The sequence below is a fragment of the Chlamydomonas reinhardtii genome, chromosome 6 (genome assembly GCF_000002595.2).
Source record: "Chlamydomonas reinhardtii strain CC-503 cw92 mt+ chromosome 6, whole genome shotgun sequence".
In the NCBI taxonomy this organism is placed as follows: Eukaryota; Viridiplantae; Chlorophyta; class Chlorophyceae; order Chlamydomonadales; family Chlamydomonadaceae; genus Chlamydomonas; species Chlamydomonas reinhardtii.
The window spans coordinates 7,783,660-7,805,247 of NC_057009.1; the positions used below are offsets into that span (position 1 = coordinate 7,783,660).

General features: G+C 63.1%; 6 protein-coding genes across 7 annotated transcripts; 3 read left to right on the top strand and 3 right to left on the bottom strand.

Annotated features, from left to right (window-relative positions):
• Nucleotide 1: 1 nt before the first annotated feature.
• On the bottom strand, nucleotides 2–827 carry CHLRE_06g302389v5 (uncharacterized protein). Its single transcript, XM_043063637.1, has 2 exons — nucleotides 675–827; nucleotides 2–492 (listed from the first exon to the last, which is right to left on the bottom strand). Exons 1-2 carry the CDS (start codon nucleotides 681–683, stop codon nucleotides 241–243), a joined length of 261 nt encoding a protein of 86 aa, XP_042924343.1. The 5' UTR covers nucleotides 684–827; the 3' UTR covers nucleotides 2–240.
• A 100-nt stretch (nucleotides 828–927) lies between these two features.
• Nucleotides 928–5,009, top strand: CHLRE_06g302400v5 (uncharacterized protein). Its single transcript, XM_043063638.1, has 4 exons — nucleotides 928–1,351; nucleotides 1,703–3,571; nucleotides 3,703–3,813; nucleotides 3,929–5,009. Exons 1-4 carry the CDS (start codon nucleotides 1,166–1,168, stop codon nucleotides 4,049–4,051), a joined length of 2,289 nt encoding a protein of 762 aa, XP_042924344.1. The 5' UTR covers nucleotides 928–1,165; the 3' UTR covers nucleotides 4,052–5,009.
• Nucleotides 5,010–5,057: 48 nt separating this feature from the next.
• On the top strand, nucleotides 5,058–6,889 carry CHLRE_06g302426v5 (uncharacterized protein). The gene has a single exon (XM_043063639.1). The coding sequence runs from the start codon at nucleotides 5,574–5,576 to the stop codon at nucleotides 5,736–5,738; it is 165 nt and encodes a 54-aa protein (XP_042924347.1). The 5' UTR covers nucleotides 5,058–5,573; the 3' UTR covers nucleotides 5,739–6,889.
• Nucleotides 6,708–12,459, top strand: CHLRE_06g302450v5 (uncharacterized protein). 2 transcript variants are annotated; one of them, XM_043063640.1, is made up of 7 exons: nucleotides 6,708–7,376; nucleotides 7,507–7,542; nucleotides 8,016–8,048; nucleotides 8,311–8,352; nucleotides 8,582–8,954; nucleotides 9,129–9,681; nucleotides 10,031–12,365. In XM_043063640.1, exons 1-7 carry the CDS (start codon nucleotides 7,169–7,171, stop codon nucleotides 11,360–11,362), a joined length of 2,577 nt encoding a protein of 858 aa, XP_042924345.1. In that variant the 5' UTR covers nucleotides 6,708–7,168; the 3' UTR covers nucleotides 11,363–12,365. The 2 variants fall into 2 exon arrangements, with proteins under 2 accessions (XP_042924345.1, XP_042924346.1); XM_043063641.1 differs by having other exon boundaries at nucleotides 6,938–7,376; nucleotides 10,031–12,459.
• Nucleotides 12,460–17,143: 4,684 nt separating this feature from the next.
• On the bottom strand, nucleotides 17,144–18,517 carry CHLRE_06g302500v5 (uncharacterized protein). Its single transcript, XM_043063642.1, has 2 exons — nucleotides 18,142–18,517; nucleotides 17,144–18,061 (listed from the first exon to the last, which is right to left on the bottom strand). Exon 2 carries the CDS (start codon nucleotides 17,869–17,871, stop codon nucleotides 17,515–17,517), a length of 357 nt encoding a protein of 118 aa, XP_042924348.1. The 5' UTR covers nucleotides 17,872–18,061; nucleotides 18,142–18,517; the 3' UTR covers nucleotides 17,144–17,514.
• A 49-nt stretch (nucleotides 18,518–18,566) lies between these two features.
• On the bottom strand, nucleotides 18,567–21,487 carry CHLRE_06g302551v5 (uncharacterized protein). The gene is made up of 2 exons (XM_043063643.1): nucleotides 20,837–21,487; nucleotides 18,567–20,586 (listed from the first exon to the last, which is right to left on the bottom strand). Exons 1-2 carry the CDS (start codon nucleotides 20,938–20,940, stop codon nucleotides 20,022–20,024), a joined length of 669 nt encoding a protein of 222 aa, XP_042924349.1. The 5' UTR covers nucleotides 20,941–21,487; the 3' UTR covers nucleotides 18,567–20,021.
• Nucleotides 21,488–21,588: the final 101 nt, after the last annotated feature.

Here is a 21,588-nt window from a genome sequence, read left to right on the forward strand (position 1 = left end):
TAAGTGTTCCCCTGCCACGAGAAAAGGGGCTCAGCCCCTCCACTCTCTGAGGCCGAACGTCCTCATCACCCGGACATAGCCAAACCAGGTGCTCAGCAGCCACACCGCCACTGCAGAGCCAGCCAGGACACCACACAGTTGACAACAGCCTGCTTGTCATGCTGCTGCTGCCCCCTGCCAAGCATACCCTGCCCACCCCATTGTGGCCTGCTACCTAGCTAGACACCGGCGGCCAGCCCCTCAGCCTGCGCGCTTGCGCCACGTTTTGGGCGACGCTGCGCTCTCCTCCTCCACGTGGCCGTTCCCGTCCCCTCCGCTACGTACCAACATGCGCACACGCGCCGCTGTCGCTGTGTGCTGCTGGGCCGCTGCTGGGCCGCCGCCGCCGCCGCCGCCACCGCCGCCAGGCTGTAGTGATGCGGGCCGCACGTTTCCTAGCAGCATCTCCACCAGCGCGTGCCGGATGTTGGTTGCAGAGTTGACGTCCCGCCCCTGCATTGAAGCGTGAGCGAGGGCAGAGTTGATTACTACACGCCGGCCCATCCCGACCCGGTGTCATGTCTTTTGCCTCCTATGCCCCTGAGGAGCCTAGTTATATATAGATACGCAACCAGCCTGTATATGCTTGAGTGTCGAGCCTGCTTCATGACACCGGTGGGCAGTGCTGCAGCTACCTTGCCCATCTTCCGATAGTGGTCTCACCGAGATGCTAGAATTTGCGGATCCTGACCCGATTGACCGTCAGACTTACCCGCACTTCTTGACGCGCGCCGCGCGCGCCGGAAGCAGGGCACCGCCGAGCAGTAGAGTCTCCGGTCGGGCCCGAACTTACTCTCAGTGAGAAACTAGATGTTGTTAATTATTTCAGCGGTCGATTGATTGATGGTATCGCTCATATTCATGTCACAATGAACTACTGTAGTTTCTGTCGAGTTTCTGTCGAGTTCCATTCGAGTTTTGGCGGAATTTCCCTCGAATTTCCGCCGAGTTTCCCCCGCCCCGCCCGCGCGTGCACATCAGCGACTCTCATGCACTCCAGCGAGTCCCACCCTGCTGGTGGTGCCCAACCGTCAACCGTTTGAAACCGTGTGGCCCCAGAGGCAGCTCATGGAAACCTGGTCAGCCCCATTATTCGTCTCTCTGAGTTTACACGCAGCTCACACACATGGCTTCCCCAACGGCCTCTCGCACGACTATGCACTCCCACTCGCGCAACGCGCCAACCGCCAGCCTCCGCCGTCCTCCACCGTGCTCAGACGCAGCTTCCCACACGCATGCGCGCTCAACTGCCAGCTCCCACTTGCGCGCCTGCCGACTAGCGCCAACGACCCGTGTGCATCACCCCGACCAGGCAGCTTCCGAGCCGGGCCGCCGTACAACTGCCTGCTCACACTCGCGCAGCTGCCGACTGCCACGCTACCTCCTGTACGGCTGAGGGGGGTTGGGGTGCCGTACACGAGTTCGTTGGGGGTTAGTCGGAGCTGTCCCAGGGTGAAGGTTTATCTATTTTTTGGGCTGAGCCCCCCCAACCTCCCGACTGTCCTTCGCCCCCACGCTTCTCAAAACAAGGGGGGGGCGAAGCCCCCCAGGAACACCCCTGTCCGTGGCTGGTGGCTGCGTGCATCGGCAAAACATAGCATACTGGCGCAAACCGGCGCCTTTACTAAAGTTTTTCTCCTTTCCCACGTTCCATGTCCCGCAGCTCCGTACTCCAGCCACGGAAAAGCTGGACAAGCTGGCATGGAGCATGGCGCATGCCGTGCTCTACGACGGCGAGTTAGAGCAGCCGCGCTGGTGGGTGGGTTGGGCCCAGGGCGCCGCCGCGCAAGCCGCGGGCGCGGCGGCTGCGGCGGCGGCACAGGGCGCCGGCCCTGCGGGCGGGGCCGCCGCCGCGCAAGCCGCGGGCGCGGCGGCTGCGGCGGCGGCACAGGGCGCCGGCCCTGCGGGCGGGGCCGCCGCCGCGCAAGCCGCGGGCGCGGCGGCTGCGGCGGCGGCACAGGGCGCCGGCCCTGCGGGCGGGGCCGCCGCCGCGCAAGCCTGGACCGCCCTCGTTGACTACGTCAACACCCAGCGTGCGTCGAAAAGGGCCGCAGAGCTGTTGCTGCGGGAGGTCAAGGGGGCGCAGGCCACGTACAAGAAGGCCAGCACGCGGCACATGGAATGGGCCGCGGAGATTCTCGCAGGCCTTGAGGCACGCCGCGATCAGCTGGGGGCGCAGGTGCAGCAACTGACGCAGGCGCAGCCGTTGACGCGAGAGGACACGCAGCGGCTTGCGTCCTTGCGCCGGGAACTGCATCGCGCTCGTCCGTTCACGCTGACCCCCAGCCCCTCCTTCGCGCCGATCTATGTGCCCCTTGACAACACGTCCATGGCCCGCCTTCCTGGGCTGCTGCCCACCCTGGCAAGGCGCCATGGCGAGGTCTTCGCCGGTGCAGGCGCGGGCGCCGTGGCACCCTCCTCGTTTGTCCAGGCCGCGTTTGGCGGTGGGGGCATGCAGTCGTCTGCCACGCTGAACGCCGTCGGCTGGGGCCTGTTCCAGCTCGGGGGTGTGACCTCCCGCAACGCCCCCTTCGCCAACTACATCACCACGGACGGGGTGGCCTGCAGCGTGGCGCGAGAAGCGCACAACAAGCCGCTGGCCAACTTGAAGCCGGCGACCGCGCCCGCCGATGCGGAGGAGCTGTGCACCCTGGAGGAGATGAAGGCCACGCAGATCATCGGTGTGGACCCGTGCGGGGGAGGGAATTGGTTCATGGCAGCACGGTCTCCGCTGTACCAGCCAGGGCCCTGGGCTTGGGAGGGTGTCAGCCCTGCCCAGCGCTCCCTGATCGAGCTGCACGACAAGCAGCTGGATGAGGAGTTGTTCCCTGGGCAGCTGCCGCCGGAGCCGCGTCGCAGGCGCAAGGGTGGCGGGCGTAAGGGGGGCCACCGCCGGAAGCAATCAAAGCACTGGCAGCCGCGAGCCAGGACAGCGCGGCGGCGGCGCCAGAAGCGGGGCCGATTCCATATGAGCATGGGCCACTGGCGGCACATGTCAGGCCTGGAACGACTCCAGCCAAACCGCCCACAGCTTGCGCCAGCCCTGCAGGCGTACGTCGGCGGCATCCCCACGGCGGCGACCGCGTCGGCGGCCCGGTTTGAAGAGCGCCTGCGCTACCTCTTCGTCAGTGGGGCGGCAGGGCAGGCGGCGGGGCAGGAGGCGGGGCAGGCGGCGGGGCAGGAGGCGGGGCAGGAGGCGGGGCAGGCGAAGGCGGCGGGGCCGGCAGAGGCGGGGTCCCGGGGCGCGGTGCACGTGCTGTGGCACTACCACTTCTCCGCCTTCCGCCGAAAGCGCTGGGCTGCGTTCATCCAGCGCGACCGCGCGCTCCACCGCGTCGCCAAGCAGCTCACGGGCGGCAGGCCCAAGGAGGAGGTGGTGGTGGGGTGGGGTTCGTGGGCCTTCCAGGGAGGGAAGGGCGGCTCCCCCATCTCCGTCAGGGGCGGGCGCGCGCCGACGGGGCGGCTCATCAAGCTGCTCCGTGAGCGCTACGCCAAGCATGTGTTCATCATCAATGAATACAAGACCTCCAAGGTGGGTGGGTTGAGTGGGATTGCAATTGCCGGTGGGTGGGTGGGCCGCTGGGTTTATGCCTGGCTTTAGCGGAACCATGCAGACCTGCTACAACTGTGGCCCCCCTCCCTCCCACCCTCCCGACCATGCAGACCTGCTACAACTGCGGGTGTCAGGAGATGGCCATCAAGCGGCTTGGGGGGCTGAAGGAGGGGCAGCGGCCCTGGTCGGTCAAAGTCTGCAACGACTGCTTGACGACCTGGGTGAGGACCGTGCATGTGCGGGGACGGCTGGGCACTGGGGACGGATTGATTGACAGGTTGACGGTTGGGACAGCTCATGTGCGCTCTCCTCTTCCTCCCCGTTCCCCATCCCCAGAACCGCGACGTCTCCGCCGCCAACGTGATCCGTGTGCTCCTCCTGCTGAAGCTGATGGGCTTCGAGCGGCCGACCAAGCTGCAGCGGCCGCCATGGCCGCCGCCGGCGGCGGGGCCGGGCTGAGAGCCTGAACGGCGCTAGCAGGGCGTGGGGCTGAGGGTGCACGTGTTGATTGGCGGCGAGTGACGTGACTAGTTTGTTAGCTGCGGGTTAGCACGGACTGTGCACCCCACCCAACCGGCCATGTCCGGATTTGCGGGGATGCCAAAGGCCCCCAACATAGAGGCGTGTGCTTAGTATGTAGGCGCCCGCGTCAAGGTGAAAAAATAGGTAAACCTTCATCCTGGGACAGCTCCAACTAACGCCCAACTAACGCCGAACGAACTCGTGTACGGCACCCCCACCCCCCTCAGCCGTACAGGAGCTGCGGTTGGGTGTCGGTAGCTGCCGCGGCTGGGAGCTGGTAGTTGTACGGTGGGCCGGCTGGGACTGGCTGGGAAGCTGCCGAGCTTGGGGGCACGCACACGGATCGTTGGTATGAGTCGGGTAGCTGTACGGCTGGAAGCTGGAAGTTGCGCGGGAGACCGGCTGCGAAGCGACATGAGTGCATAGGTGTACGGCGGAGGTCAGGGGGTGGTGGCTGGCGGTTGGCGTGGCGCACGAGTGGGAGCTGGCAGTTGCGTGTGGTGCCGGCTGGGAAGCTGCGTGTGAGCTGCGTGTAAACTCAGATGGGATGCATGGGGCTGCGCCTTTCCATGAGCTGCATCTGGGCTGCACACGGGATTCACACGGACTGCACTGTAACTGGCGCGGCGGGTCCCCGCCGCGCTGGGAAGTGGCGTGTGGCATGTAATGGGATGTGATCCAGCCAGGTGAGGACATGGCCGCGTGCAGTGCACTGCGTGCACCGGTGCGGCGCGTCGGTCGTCCTACCTACCTCCTCACACGCGGCTGCGGCTGACCGGCGTGGCGGGGGGCGGCTGGCGCCGCCCCCCGCCGTGCAAGGGGGCTGCACTGAAACTGGCGCAGCGGGGGCGGCGCCGCGCTGTGGGGCGAAAGGAGCGAGGCACAGAAACTCAAGGGAAACTCAGTCAAAACTCGAAGGAAACTCGGAGGAAACTCGGAGGAAACTCGGAGGAAACTCCGAAGTCGAACAATTGAGGCTGTTCTTAGTCTTTTTGCTCTTGTGAGTACTTCGCGACTAGTGTCAGTTCTTCATCGCCTTGCGAAGCGCGCGGTAAGCGTCGGAGCTCAGGTCCTCTTGCAGCTGAGCCGCGGGCAGCCATTCAGCCTTGGGAAATCCTTTAAATCTCACCAAAAATTACAAATTTGCTGTCCTCGAGGCCACGCACCTGCTCGCGCTTGCCATTCCTGCTGCCACGCTTGCCCGCAGGCTTGTTTGCAGGCGCAGCTGGTGGTGCCTCTTGAGCTTCAATAGCGCGTGTAGCCTGCTGCTGAGTTGTGGCAAGAGCACGCGCAACACGCCGCACCTGGCGCTGCTCCTGTGCTGCCTCTGCCTGGCGCTTCACCCCGCCTGCTACCCTGTAGTCACTTCACGAACCAACAGCATTTCTGACGGGCTATGCAGGCGTCGCTTGCCCTCCACGGCGAATCTATAGCCCTTCTGCCGAGTCACGGTGTACAAATGTCCTGTGCATGGGTGGCCATCTCCTTGTCGAACAGCCCCGTGCCCTCCAACAATCGTACGCGGTCACCAGGCTTGAAGTCCCTTGTGCAGCGACAGCATGAAGTCCACACCTGCGAATGCCTCATCAGAGGGCGGAGCTCCCCCACCACGCTAAAAAAGTAGCATTGTTTTGCCCTGGGTACCGTGGGTGAGAGTGTGGCAAAGCTCGCCAGCGGCGGTGGCCCAGGTGGCCTTACCCAGAAGATGCAAGCTCCTTGGTCTGCTTAGTGCTGCGTGCTGTTGTACAGGTCAGACACCTTGGGCAGGAGATGCGATATCCCGCATGCTACTTTCTGGGTGCTACTTTCTGGGTGGTCTGGTATTCCTGACACGGGCTGTTTCAGAGCCGCTCAGTCTCTGGAGGGATTTGCACAGGCCTCTGGAGGGCTCTGGAGGGCTCTGGACGGCTCTGAAGGGCTCTGGAGGGATCTAAAGCCCTCTGAAGGGCTCTGAAGCGCTCTGCAAGGCTCTGCAGGGCTCTGCAGGGCTCTGCAGGGCTCTGCAGGGCTCTGGAGGCTGGTAACCGAGAAGGCCCCGATGCGATCCGCCCGAAGGGGCAAGGGGCAAGCACCACCTGTGCGCCCGGCCGCCCTGCATGCTTGGCGGGTCAATACCCTGTTGGCCCACTATCCAGTTGCAAAGGCCGCGGCAACCCACAAGATGCCGAAAGCCAGTTGAGGAGTTGAAAAACTCCGAATGTTTGGCAGGTCGGCGGCACGCCGCACAGCGCACACCTACCATGGGGCACAAACCCAGCCCAAGCCTAGCCGTCCACCGACCGCAAGCACTTACTGGCATTCCACCACCAGCCCATGTACCCCGCACCACTTCAACAACTCCAAGAGCCGCGAGGGGAAGGCACGGATGCCAGTGCCTGGGGCACGCTGGGCCAGCGAAGTGCCGCCATCCGTCCTAGTTGCTCATCAATGTACCCGTCCCCGTCACCGACCGCGACACGCAACATGTCGGATAAGATGGCTGAGCGCGGCTCAGTATGAGTCTGGCGCGCATGCGGTCTGCGCGTCGAAGAGGACATCCGGCACACAACTTGTGTGACACAAGCGAGCACCGGCAAGCAAAGCCAAGTTTGGTACAAAGCAAGTTTAAGCAGTACATTTGCCCAAGGCGTGCACTGCACTATGCATATTATCTTTAGTACATGGTCGATGTTTAGCCTCCGCAGTGGGACGGTGTACCGCGATACTATGAACTGTCAAAGAACAAAGGAATATCAGAGGGTACATAGCACGCGTGTGCGAGGAGAACTAGGAAAAGGCTCTCGCCCACATCCGCGGCGCCCATGCCAATCCCAGTAAAACCCCCAAGTTGCGCAGAGTTGGGGAGGTGAAGATTGTTATCATCGCTGACACAGTCCTTGTTTTTTGCGCCGAAACCGGATTACATAGGACTCAGAAGACTATAGACAGTTTGGTGGCTCCAAATTCTCATACATCCCAGACTTTACTAGCCCAGCCAGTCTCATCGCTCATCAGTCGAATCGAAGTCGTGCTTAATGTCGGACGACCGCTGCGCCTACCAGCGTCCAGAACAACATGGGCGTGGACCCAGCGCAGCGGGAGCAGCTGCGCACGGTCCTTGGAGACTTTGGGGCTGACCCGAAGTTCTTTGAGGACACCGATGTGGACGCGATGTGGAAGGCTCGCTACACCACTAGGCTCAGCCTGCAGATTGCCACACGCGCCGGCCTCAAAAACGCTGGGCTGCCGCCTGCCATCGTAGACTACGTACTATCGCTCCAAGGTGCGGGATGTTCGTTTGTGTTGGCCCAGGTGGCCCATCGGGGTGCAGTCGCTGGGTGATGGGGAGAGCTCGCGCGCCTGGAAAGTGCCATGGCATGCAGTTCCTAATCTGTGCCCCCGGCCCCCCGCAGGTCGTGCAGCTTCGGCGGCTGGCGTGGGCGCGACAGGTGAGTTTCGTGTGGATGGCCCAGGTATCGGCTCACCGGCGACTTGATTGGCAGTGTTGGCTGGAAACTGCGGGGATCTATATCTGCCGCTGTGGGCACAGCTGATGCGTGTCCCTGTGGCGACCAAAAGGAAGCGATTATTGTGGGGCGTAAGCCCCGGTCCATAGCACGTGAAGCTTTTAGCAAGGCCACACGTTAAAGAGCGGAAAGCGTTACGGGAGCGGATTAGCGGGCTTGGAGATCGTGACAGGATCCGCTTGCGAGGCCCCGAACGCGGAGCGGTATCGGAGAGTGGTGCGGGATGAGCTTCAACGATGGTTTGGGTCGGGTTTGGTCGAAGGAAGGTGTTGAGGTTGCATCCGCCCAAGCCTCGCGGCCTTCGGGCTCTGGCCCTTGTTGGCGGGGCGTGATTCTTTCCGGCGTGGCCATGCTGACTACCTGCATTGCCTTTTGATTGCTCTCGCGTTGTGCAGGCGCGGCGGCTGGCGTGGGCACAACAAGAGCTGGTGAGTGGGGCGACGCGCAAAGAGTAGCGGCTGGTCACGACACGCCGCAGCTCAGAGGGTGGCCGCTGGACAGCGGGGGTGCACAAGGAGGTTGGGTGCAGACACCCGATTTGTTTGGCGGTTGAGATGCTGCACGCTGTCCCTCCCCGTTCACCAGACCGCATCGGGCACGTGCAGCGCCGTTCCAACCTGCGCATGCCTTTCGTTCATGTCTTCACTTCGTTTGCATCTGTGTTTCGGTCGCTTTCACCTGGTGATGCAGGCGCGGCGGCTGGCCTTGGCGTGGGGAGTGCGGCAGGGGCCGGTGAGTTAGTGTGTTGCGCGGGCCCAGGGAATTCTCACTAGCGGCTTTTGCACATCAGCGGCTTGGGGGGCTCAGCCCAAAAACGTTTGCCGATGCAATCAGCAGTGCAATCGACCCAACAAAGACAGGTATGATGTGGGCGCGATTTGGAATGAACCAACGCGCTTTGATGCCTGCGCAAGAGCAAAGGACCGTGACGGTCGCTTGCCATGCCTTGACCGCTCCGCAGGCGTTCGGCCAACGGTCTTCCTACGATCTCCGCTCCCAGACGCGGCCCTGCCATCCCGCTTTGACAAGCCTAGTCGCTCGCTGAAGATAGATCACGCGGAGCCCGTAGACTGCAAGACCTGGGAGCATGTGGCGCCGCAAGAACGTATTCCCGCGCTCTTCGGCCGCTTGGCGGCCGCATGTGGCAGCCACGCCACTGCTAGCGGCTTCCAAGCTATGGGCGGGGCCGGCCATGGCACAAGCAGCACGGAGGGCGGCGGCGGCAGCAGCAGCAGCAACAGTGGGGATGGCGACAGTAGCTTCGACGCTGAGGTGCTCACGCTCATCATGCATGCGGATGACATCTTCTGCAGCGCTGACGGCGAGCCTATTCGGTGAGTGCCGTGATATGGGTGGGTGAGGTGATCGTTGTCGTCAGATCTTTACTGCTGGCCAGGGTCGTTGCGATACCGGTAGATTAGCCAATTCCTTGGGCAACCATGGGTTATCCCCAGTGTGACACTGCGTTGCGTGTGGCGCTCGTATGTGTCGGAACCGCCAATCAACAGGGTGCTGCTTCAGCAGCAAGGGCCGCCTGAAGTGCTCATCAATGAAGCTGTTGCCTGCTTCGGCACGCGCCCGCTGCTCAAGGTGCTGACCATCCTGGTCAACGGCCTGTTGGAGCGGTTGCGTGGCGGCGCCAGTGCCGACCGCACTGCAGCGGCGGCAGCAGTGGGCAGTGGGGCAGCGGCGAAGCCGGCGCCCGCCGGCATAACGCCTGGGGTGGAGCCGGCGGCTGGTAGTGATGCTGCGGCCGTGCCAGCTGCCAGGACTGGCCGCGTGAGCAGTGTTTATTGGGGTGCTGAGATGAGCCTTGACAAGATCCGCGAGGTGGCCAGCAGCCAGGAGGGTCTTGAGGGGCTTGTGCAGGGAGGGGGCGGCTCGCTGCGCCCAGACATGCCGCTCATTGTAGTCATCTCGGATGACGACGCGACCTGGCAGCAGTGCCGCAGCTTTGTGGAGATGACGGCGCCAGCACTGATGCTGGAGGGCAGAACGCCGCGCTCGCTGGTGGACCTGTGGCGGAGCGGCGACAAACGTGTTCGCGCCATATCGGCACAGGTGGGCCCCACAGCCCTCGCCCGAGCCCCAGCGAGCCCCAGCCCGAGCCGTAGCACTCGCCCGAGCCATGCGGCTGCATTGTCAGCAGACCGCCTCAATGCGTTTGTGACGGCATGCGCGCTACAGTTGCTGGGATGGGCTTGTGCGCGTGGACGGAAGCGCGCACACTGCAGCCCCTCAAGTGCCTTTGCAGTCCCTTCAAGTGCCTTCTGCGTCGATCTATCTGCCTCTCAGCGCGCATACATGTGACGTGCCTCCTCGTTGCTCACCTGGTGCCTGCGCGTGCCCGTACGTGTTGACGATTCAATGACGCACTCGCTCGTACGCTCGTTCATGCCTTCACATGCAGGTCAATGAGTACATGGACCACCTGGGAGTGAGGTACGCTATTGTCAGCTGCCACTACGCCATGTGGGCGGTGCGCCGCACGTGCTCGCCACCGCCGCCGCAGGTCCTGCTGGAGAACCAGCCCCAACCCCAACCCCGGCAGCAGCAGCAGCAGCAGGCGCCATCGGTGGGTCCTGCAGCCGCCGCAGTAGTCCGTGCCCGCAGTACTGGCGTGACAACCCGAAGTGCATCCGCCGCTGCTGCACGTGCGCTGGCTGCTGGCGCAGGCGGCGGTGGCTGTAGCGGCAGCGGTTCTGATGGCATGGGTGGTGTCGGCGGCGGTGGCAGCGTGGCAGGTACCGGCAGAAGCAGCCGCAAGCGCGGCCGCGTGCGCGACGGGGTGCTGCACCTGGCAGGGCCCTTTCTGGCGCCAACGGAGCACACGGACCAACAGCCGGCAGTCACAGCCGCCGCCGCCACCCTGTACACCATGCTGCTCAGCCTGCCGGAGGTGCCCGACCCACCTGCAGCAGGGCTTGCGCGGCGGCGGCCGCGGTCAGTGCCGCCCGGGCAGCCGGACGCAGGGCCCAGCCGCAGCAGTGGTGGCGGTGACGGCGGTGGTGCAGTTGGTCGCGGCGGGCAGCCCGGGGGCGCTGCTGCCGGTCACTGGCGGCGGCGCGCATGTTGCCTCCGCCAGCCGCCGCCGCTGCCGCCGCTCCTCATTGAGGCCGACCCCGAGGTCCTGCACGTGGGCTACGCGGGCCTTGCCTGCACCGGCCGCGTCAACGGCGAGGAGGCGGTGCTTAAGATCCTGGACTCGGACGAGCACGGCGTCGCGGCCTTCGAGGCGGAGTGCAGTGCCTACCGGGCGCTGGCCGCGCTGCAGGGTGACGTGCTGCCGCGGCTGCTGGCCGCTGGCCGCCTGGGTGACCTGGCGCCGCCGCCACCGCCGTCTGGGGAGGAGGAGGAGGAGGAGGAGGAGGAGGAGTGGGAGCCGCCGCCGGACGGCGACGTGCGCTTCATCGCCACCAGCCGGGTGCGGGGCCTGACGCTGCGTCAGGCGGCGGAGCAGTGGGGCTACATCCAGCCGACGGCGGCGGCGGCGGCGGTGCACGCGCTTAAGGTACTGCACGCGGCGGACATTCGCGCTGCTGGCGGCGGCAGTGGCGGGCGCTTCCTGCACGGCGACATCCGGCTCAGCAACTTCATGCTCCTGCTGCCGGCTGCGGAGGCGGCGGTGGGGCCGCGCTGCGTGGTCATTGACTTGGGGCTGTCGCGCCTGGACGGCACGGAGGCGGAGCAGCAGGCGGAGGTGCGGCAGCTGGAGCAGCGACTCCAGTGCGGCAGTGGCTGAGGAAGAGCGAGGGATGAGTGATGAGTGCGAGGAGGTGAGGGTGGCTGGCTTCAGCCGTGGCCGAGGGAGCAGGCGGGAGGAACGGCAGGGTGGTGGGCCTGCTGGGCGGGTTCTGGGCAGGACGTGCAGTTCGGAGGTTACGAATGGGCTGCGCGCTGGGCCACGGTTGCGACTGGCGTGGACATGCGGCCGCACTATTGTGCGGTGCGGTAAGAAAATGAATGACTGATTGCGGGCCTGGATGTGCCAAGACAAGGGGCATCATGTAGCGCAGCAACAGGTGGCTAACGATAACGGAAACGCTCGAGATTCTTGCATGGACCGTGTGCTCAGAATAATGCATGTGTACGAACCGGCGGTGTCTATGTATGTCCTGATACATTCATGTTAGGGGCTACCCTGCTTACTAGAATGGATGCAAGCTAAAGGCTTGAAGGACTGTCACACGTAACGGGTCCTCTGACAATGACGGGCTCGGCATTTGGCAGAGCCCGCTCCTACCTACATGCGCTGAATAAGAAGGGTTCAGGTGCGCTCGAAGCAACTGTGCAGGATGAGCGCTCACTGCCATTCTAGTGTAGATGAGGGTTACCGATGACGGGCATTCCGTGGATGGTATGGAGGCAAGTGTCAACATCATTGAGGGCGCAAGACCGAGAACCCTAACTAGCGTACGGATGGCGGGGAGCTAGCGGCGTATGTGCTGCGGATGGGCGCCGGTTGGCGACGATGTTGGAGGATGGCACCAAAGGAAACGCATAACAACCACCAAGGTAGCTTGTGGCGTGGCTGTGCCTTGCCGTGGACCGTCTGACTGCTGATCCGCAGCAGCAGAGCTCCATGACTTCATGGCTGTATGCTTTGTCACAACTGGTCGGTGCTAAGCAACCTGATGTCCTGCTGTGCATGCCTGTGATTGGCTGGCTGCCGGGGTAAGCCGCAGCAGGCAAACTATCACGGCAAGCTCGCGAAAGGATCTGTGCCGTGGGTGTACCATATGGTTGCGATATTACAAAGAAGGGACAATCCGACCAAGCAAGGGTGCCCGTGCACCCAGGTCAAGAGGGACCATCTCCGGCCCGAAAGGAAACCACCCTCCCCCCAGTTGGCTACCGACCTTCCACAACCGTGCAACAGGTCTTCGCGTAATGCGTGTCTCGGCAGCTGCACAGCGAGTCGAAGCTAAGCCCAAGCCCGCCAAAGCCCCACCAACGTACAGCAAACCGCACTAGCGCACGAGGCGCAATCAAACCGGCGAGGCGTCAACGCAGGTACACCGGGCACGTAGTCCGGCGACGCCCACGTCGACGCCCCACACCCACAGCGCACACACCAGAGGCACACCGCTCCCACCACCCACGAGCAAATTAAGGCGAGGGGGGCGGGGAGCCCACATCATCAGGCAACACTAGCAGCACACAGTCACCCGCACCCCGCGAGAGGAACGGATGGTGCGCAGGCACCGTGGCCCAGGCTTTCGGGCGGAGGCCGAGACTGACATATGATTGCAGCCGGCCCCAGAAATCAGCAATAACGGACACACTGATGCGCATGACTTCCGCCGACGTCAGAGCCCGACGCACACGCAAGCCAGTCATAATCACCTGCTGCCGGCCCGAGTCAAGGGCAGACAGCGCAGCCAAACACACTACATCCCACACCGGCGGCGCCAGCCCAGCAGGCGGCTGCACCAGCCAAAGGTCAGCACGGGAGAAACAGTCATCAGCCGTGTCAGGAGGGGACCCCAGCATTGCCACAGCCATGTTCTCCCGCAGCGCCCGAGCAACAACACAGTCCCAAAAGTAGTGCCGGCGGTCCCCATCACACATATCCCGCCCACACGCCCGGCACAGGGGCATTGCCACCCCAGCTGCACGCTGGGCGGCATTTTTGGGGAACGACCAGCACGCATTGGCCGCCACCCGCCACAACGCTTCCTTGTGATAATTTTCCCATTTTAACGCCCACAAACGGGCCAGAGTGCCGGCAAAGGCGCCGGCAGCCGCAAGCGCGCCGTCCGCAGAAACACCAGCATCACGCACATACAACAAATGTTTAGACCGCAGCGCCGCAACCTGGGGGCCCAGTTGCATGGCCGTTCCTGCCTTCACGGAGTAGTTCAACAGCAGCAGAGGCGGGCCCCCGTCCAGGACCCAGCCCAGTCCCCGCACCACCTGGGTCAAGGCCCCCGCCGCCGCCTGTCGCACGGCATCCGCAGGAAGCGGCATGACCCACGCCCGCCCGCGAGCCAGTCGAGCCGCACGCGCCGCGGCCTCCCAGCCACCTGGGAGCAAGGCCACCGCCGCGGCTATGCGTTCCGCCGCCGCCAGGGGCGACGCCGGCCCCAGGAGCGGCGACGGCAGGTGCCGCCGAGGTCCCCATCCAAGCACAGGCCGCCACACGCTCGTCAAGTACAAGTCCAACATCGCCTCACCAAACCTGGTGCCCCACCCACCCGGGCGGGTGTGGGCAGCACGCACGGCCTCTAACTGGTCATGCGCCGCCACCAACTGTCCCACATACACAAGGCCCGGCAGGGCAAATAAATCGGCAAACGCCACGTCAAAAGTCTGTGCACCATCACACAGTGCCGGATTCGCCCACAACGGCACATGATACACCCAGTCCCCAGCCGCGGGCGGCGCCACCAACGTGATAGGCGGCAAGTGGGCGACCGCCCCCAACAGACGCAAAAACGGTTTGCATTCAGGCGTAACCAACTTGTCCAAAACACGGGACGGGTCGCACCGCACCAACAGGCGCAGGGGCGTGGCCGCTGGATGGCGTGCCCGCAGCCAAGCCTCCGCCACCTTCGTCCATGGCGGCACAAACGCCAGCAACCCACACGCGCCCAGCACACACCGCACCGCCAGTCCAGCTTGCCGCGCCTGCACGTGCAGCTGAAGAGGCAGCAGCCCTACACCACCCAGAGCCGGCGGCACCTGCATGATGTCAAGGGACACCCCCACCGGACGAGCATGGGGTGCGACCGCATACTTAGCCGGCGACAGCCGCCGATCAACAACCGCCGCCACCTGGCCTAACAACTTGCCAACCGGCGCCCACGGCGACGGGAAGCCCGCAAACTCCAGATGGTACAGGACCTTGCTAAGGGCATATGCCGAGGCCGCCGCCGCTCGCCCAAACATCGAAACAGGCATACGCACAATCAAGCCAAGCACCATATGCCCCTGCGGGGTAAGCCGGCGCAGCGCAGTGGAGCCCTGTCGTTTGCTATGGCGTTTCCTGCCCCAACATGATGTGTATAAGGGAGTAGGTCTCATGGATGACGCGCTTCAGGAAGTCCGCGAAATGTTTGAGCGCGGTGCGACAGGTACCCGTGTATATGACGAGTGCGAGAAACGTTACTTGGTCGATGTCTGGCGCGAGGTGCTTGGGTCAGGCCCCAGACGGCATCTGCCCGTTCCGCTTATACGGCCACCGTCAGCCCGCGCGGCTGCGCAGCGCGTTGCCGCGGCCATGGTGCTCCTGCCGGAGGACTGGGCGGTGGCGGCGCGGGAGGTGCAAGCGCCGCGCCGTGACGCGGTTTGCGGCGCCGGCCTATGTTGAAGCCGTGCGTGTGGTGGCCCGGGGTTGGTTGCCTGCTGTTCGTTTTTTAAGCTCCCCAGGAAGCGTCCCGGAGGGGGGGCGAAGCCCCCCAGGATCACCCCTGTCCGTGCGTGCGTGCGTGCATGCGTTCGCAAAAAGTATCATACTGGGTTAGCACGGACTGTGCACCCAACCCAACCGGCCAAGTCCGAGCATTGCGGGGATGCCAAAGGCCCCCAACATAGATGCGTGTGCTTAGTAGGCGCCGCGTCAGGCGTCTGGTGCCCACAGCCTGGTGCTGTGGGCCCCAGGAGGGGAGGGCTCAGCCCTTTTCCTGCCCTAAAAGGCAGACACCTTGTTTAAGCTCTTAATAGGTAAGTGTTCCCCTGCCACGGGAAAAGGGGCTGAGCCCCTCCACTCTCTGAGGCCGAACGTCCTCATCACCCGGACATAGCCGGGTCGGTCTGCACAGGCACATAGCCAAACCAGGTGCTCAGCAGCCACACCGCCACTGCAGAGCCAGCCAGGACACCACACAGTTGACAACAGCCGCACTACTTGTCATGCTGCTGCTGCCCCCTGCCAAGCATACCCTGCTCACCCCACTGTGGCCTGCTACCTAGCTAGACACCCGCGGCCGGCCCCTCAGCCTGCGCGCTTGCGCCACTTTTTGGGCGACGCGGCGCTCTCCTCCTCCACGTGGCCGTTCCCGTCCCCTCCGCTACCAACATGCGCACGCGCGCCGCTGTCGCTGTGTCGCTGATGGAACAGGCATGGGCCAAGAAAGCGAGGTCCCTGGAGTGTCTGAAACCCCCCATATTTAAGCAAAATGGCAAGCAAGCAGGCGATAGGGCGCACAAGCATGTTGAACGCGCTGCAACGGCACCGACGCCAGTAGCTAGGAGGTTGCTGGTAGGTTTGTGCTGGCGCGCATTCCTCACGCTCCGGGCGCCCGGCCAGGCAACAGCATGACCACGCAGACAATGCGACGCCACGAATGCAAGAGCCGGAGTCGCATCGCACCTGCAGGCAGGCGTCCAGCGTCCACGGATGAGCGCCCGAGAATGAGGAGAGCGTAATGCAAAAACAGCGTGCAGCAAAGACAGTGGCCGGGCGACAATGTGGCAAGCAAGGGCAAAAACAGGGCGTAGCAAGGCAGAAGAGGGGGCCCGACAGTACGAAATGGCGGGCGAGTCGAATGCAGTGCAACACGCCAACAACACAACCGGAGGTGAGGAAGCGTAACTGAAGGGGAGGTATGGTTGCTGAAGCTTCGGAAGGGACCTAAGGCCGCGCCCTATGGTCGGAAGTCGAATCGCCACAAGTTTCCGTGGCGAGTGTTTGCTGGCAAGCTGTGACTGCAAAATATCTGTGTGTGAATTGGCTGGAAAAAGGGCGGCGCTGGACAAAGATGAGTTTCAGTGGGAGGCGGTCGGAAGGCGGGCTGGGGAAGCTGGCTAGGGGCGACAGACTGGGAAGAGAGAACTGAGGCACGGGCCAGGGACAAGGGAAGCTGGCAGCTGACGGAACAGGCAAGAAGTGCTCGCAGCTGCATGCGCAAGGGGAGAGAGGCTGTGGCAAGTGGTGGTTGGGGCTAGTGGTGGGCAGCGGCTGCTGGAGGGACCCGGGCTCACGAAGAGCTCCCCGGTGGCAGAGACACCGGAGATTAAAACACGGACAGCCGCGAAGCCTCGGCAGGCCTGTGGCGCGCGCGACCGTCAGGCACGCAGGGACATACAGACGTATAAAAGTTTTCGCCGTATGCACACGCCTGAGGGTGCCCAAAGATCGGTTGTTACCCTTCCAACGTTGGTGTGGGGACCGGACGCTGGGATAAGGTGCGCAGCACGGCAACCACTGGCTGGTCTCAAGATACCGTTGAGTGCGTGTGAGAGGGCAAGAGCGCTGCTCACGAGTAGGGGTGCGGAAGCGTTATGCGGAAGGTATAATCGAGATGCGGATGCGTCAGCTGGATAGCTGTAACGGGGAGGGGCCAAGCACGTCTTCCACCGAAGCGTGTCAACCACTGACACGGGCCACACGAACCCTAGCCTTCAGGGAGTAAGAGGGAAACGAGGGAAGCGGAGGGAGAAAAGGCCCGAGCCTGCAGGGGCAGGGAGCCTGTACGGAGCCAAAGGGAGAGGGGCCTCGCGCTGCCGCTGGGGGACTTAGGCGCTCAGGAGGCACGGCGCGCTCGGCGCAGAGGGAGAGACACGAGGGGACGAGTCAAGCCTCACTCGCGTGTTACAGATTGCTAGGGCTCAGGGCGTTCAGCCTTCACTGAGCTTTCAGGGGGCACTTGCACTGGATTGTATGCAGTTGCCGTGTTTGTCCTGGTATGACAAGTGTTCCCCGGTCACGGGAAAAGGGGCTGAGCCCCTCCACAGTCTGAGGCCGAACAACCTCATCGCCCGGACATAGCCGGGGTCGGTTTCCACAGGCACATAGCCAAACTGGGTGCCTAGCAATCACGATGCCACAGCAGAGCCAACCGCAGCCAGACGTAGCACAGTTGTCAACAGCCGCACTACTTGTCATGCCGCAACGCATGCCCCCTGCCAGCCCCACCGAGGACTGCTACCTAGACACCGCCAGCCGGCTCCTCAGCCTGCGCGCTTGCGCCGCTTCTTGGGTGGCGCTGCGCTCTCCTCCTCCACGTGGCCTTTCCCGCCCCCTCCGCTACCAAGATGCGCGCACGCGCCGCCGCCGCTGCCGCTGCCGCCGCCGCCGCTGCCGCCGCCGCCGCCGCCGCTGCCGCCGCCGCCGCTGCCGCTGCCGCCGCCGCCGCTGCCGCCGCCGCCGCCGCCGCCGCCGCCGCCGCCAGGCTGTAGTGATGCAGGTCGCTTGTGCCCCAGCAGCATTTCCACCAGCGCGTGCCGGATGTTGGTTGCGGAGTTGACGTCCCGCCCCTGCATTGAAGCGTGAGCGAGGACAGAGTTGATTACTACACGCCGGCCCATCCCGACCTGGTGTCATGTCTTTTGCCTCCTATGCCTCTGAGGAGCCTAGTTATATATATAGATACGCAACTTAGCCCCTGAGCCCAGCTATCCAAGCTCTGAACGTAGCCGGAGTACTTAGCGCTTCGCTTCGTTATGTTGGTCGTGGTGGGTGGGGCGTGGGTGGAGCGAGGTCGGCGTCGCTATCACGCTGAGGTTGGGGGGGGGTGGGGGTGGGGGTGGGAGACGTCGCCGAGCTGGCACTCCCGCCAAAGTCCCATAAGTTCGCACCTCGCAGCTGTGTATCTTTGCGATAGACGATATGCATGGATACGGCTTCTCGTCATCTTCGTGATCTCGGCCGGCCGGCCGAGATGGCTTCCCATTTTCATGCTTTAGTGCTTTCTGGCAGCCGTATCTGTGCTGTTAGATACTTGCGATGCAAGTTATCGCTATGCACGCGCATTCTCGCGCCTGACAATGAAGCGCAGATACATGCCTCGTTCATACGCTGCACTCGCTCTCGCGCCCTGGGACCAAGATCACGTATAGAGAGAGCTATGATCATTCGGTGATGTCAATGCGTTGGGCCGAAATCGCGCTGTCCGCGACGACGCATAGGATGCGTCACACTTTCCAGAGGACCCGTAGATAGCTGTGCTAACCAGCCAGTATATGCTTGAGTGTCGAGCCTGCTTCATGACACCGGTGGGCATGAGCATGAGCATTTACATGGCGTCGTAGTCCATGCGGCCCCACTAACTCCTTTGAGTCCGGAGGCGCCTAAAGGCAAAGACAAAAGAGGTCAATCAATCGCCCCGCAGTAAGCTGGCGCGCAGACTCTGTACCGAGTACAGGAACGCGGCCAGTTTTCTGACTTCTGTGCTAAGCATAACGCTCTTCATATTATTGCCAGATATACCATAAGCTACCCTCAGCTCGGCGTAAGCTTCGCATTCAAGCAGCGCGTGCTTCTCGTCCTCGACACACTCGCCACGGCATACCCGACACCACCGTTGCGCCCGCAGGCGACGCACTCCATTGCGCACTGGCCTATTAGCTTCCACATCCCAACATCCTAGCCTAAACCTGATGAGTGCACTAACGTGCTTATACGCCACAAAATCCTTCATATGTGCAAGTTTGCCGCCGTCAACCAGGGCGTCCGTGCGGGGGAGCCCCATCCATTATTGCAAGTAACGGCACATTTTCACACCTGGTGTGTGGTGGGACAGTGGCAAGGCAGGTTGGTAAAGTCACCTGGTGCGCCTGGCCTTCTGCGGCCCTCTGTTTCCGGGAAGGAGCGCGGGTTTTCCTCCAAGCTTTCGGCTCGCCACTCGACTGTCAGCTGCCCTACAAAATTATCCAGCAGATCAGCACGCGTCCGCCCCTGCAAGCGGCAGCAGTCTCCACGACACTCGGACTCCGTTTGGCGTGCCGAATGCGGAGCAGCGTGGAGCGCGCACCGGTGTCTCGTCTCGAAGGTAACAAGTAACCGCATTGCCGCTGACACTAACTTCTTTCGTGATGTTTATTGCTAGCCTGGAGCTCGCGACGGCGTCTTGCATTCGCATTCACTCGCAAGCACTTCGTTAGCTCTGTGCGCATGATCCAGGCTTGCACACCCTGGGCCCCATCTGGGCACCGCGTGAGCCAATCGTAGCCTAGTGCCTTGCAGACACCGTAAACCTTGCTAACCCAGCATCCTCGCATGAAACCTCCTGATGCTGCGCTCTCGACAGCATCCTCAAGGAAAGTGTGCGCAAGTGATGCACGATGGCGCAGTATGCGGTTCCAGAAACCAAACGTCAAACGTGCCCAGTGCAGGTGCAAGGGGTGTGTACTGAACTCAGCATAGAGCAGGCGGTAGGTGGGCCTGCTGGCCCCTGCCGCCCTTGCCAGGAACATGGATTGCACTGTGACCATCGGGTCCGTGAGTGCTTTTTGGGCTGAGCCCCCTGAGCGAAGCGATCCAGTGGGGGCGAAGCCCCCCAGGATTGCCCCTGTCCTCGGTGGTTCCGTACCCTCCGTAGCCGGTGCCCTCGAACAGCGCGTATAGCGCGTCGGGGCCCCAGATTTCAGCACCATACGAAAGCACAGTCCTAACTTGCACCTCAAAACATGCGTGCATGATGCCCCTCCCCTTGCCCCACACGTGCAGCCGCGCTCATTCACTCGCTGTCGCTGTCGCACAGGTCCATCACCAGCTCCTTGGTGCTGACAGTCACACCTGTCTTGCAGTGCTTGCACCTCACCCTCACACCGCGTTGCTTTGCCATCTGAGGCGCCCTGTCAATCACCAGGACCTGGCCGCACTTTTTGTGCACGACCTGGCCCGACCATCGGCGTGGGTTGACCTGCTTCAGGCGGGCGCGGCCGCCCGCCGCCGCGCCCTCCAACCGGCCCGCCAGCTGCGCCTCCGTCTCGTTGCCGCCGCCGAACCGGGCCGCCAGCTGCGCCTCCGTCTCGTTGCCGCCGCCGAACCGGCCCGCCAGCTGCGCCTCCGTCTCGTTGCCGCCGCCGAACACGGCCGCCGCCCGGCCCGCCAGCTGCGCCTCCGTCTCGTTGCCGCTGCCGAACCCGGCCGCCGCCTGGCCCGCCAGCTGCGCCTCCGTCTCGTTGCCGCCGCCGAACCGTGTATCAGTGCCCCGCTGTTTGTCAGGGAACGTGGGCACTGGAACACGGGCACCAGGCGCCGCACTCGTGCAGCTGAGGGCAGCTAGGCTGAGCCCTGCACTGGCGGCGAGGCGTTGGCAGAAGGTAGCGCCGCTCGAGGCAGGGCCTAACTGCCAGACACGACAGGGTCTCGTCCTGACACAGACAAAAATCAAGTCACACGTCGGCCCATGCAGTGTGTAGCATGCAACCCAATATGACCCAGACGCTCCAACCTCATTAAGCAAGACACTAGCCTGTGTGTTCTTTAGTTTTATATGCTAAGCAACCTCGCTTGTCAAGGGCAGCCAATAGCGCAAAAGCCGCTCGCTTGCCCGCTGTAATGAGCTCTTGGTAGCACGAATCAAACGATGCTGCTGGGCCGTAGTGCAGGCCCAGGTAACGCGCACGCTCCTTGATAGGTGTGCGGACCATATCTGGGCCGTCGCTGAGTGCACACGCCTGTGCCATCCCAGTTTGTTGCTGGTGGCGCAGGGGGGCAAAGACTAGCGTTTCACACTTGGCTATGTTTACTCGCATGCCGAAAGCGATGCAAAACTCATACAAACGATTCAGTAGGAATTGCATGCGATGTACAGTCAGTGCGCACAGTGTAAGGTCGTCCGCATACAGCAGGCAGGCCACTCGCCTACCCCCAATGACTGGTGCAGCGCTTGCATGCGTCTCACGCTCTTCCGGTGGGCAGTGCTGCAGCTACCTTGCCCATCTTCCGATGAATCCTATTGGTCTCACCGAGACGCTAGAATTTGCGGATCCTGACCCGATTGACCGTCAGAGATCAGACTTACCCGCACTTCTTGACGCGCCAGAAGCAGGGCACCACCAGAGCAGTAGAGTCTCTGGTCGGGCCCGAACTTTACTCTCAGTGAGAAGCTAGATATTGTTAATTATTTCAGCGATCGATTGATTGATGGTATCGCTCATATTCATGTCACAATGAACTACTGCAGTTTCTGTCGAGTTTCTGTCGAGTTCCATTCGAGTTTTGGCTGAATTTCCCTCGAAATTCCGCCGAGTTTCCCGCGCCCCGCCCGCGCGTGCACACCAGCGACTCTCATGCAC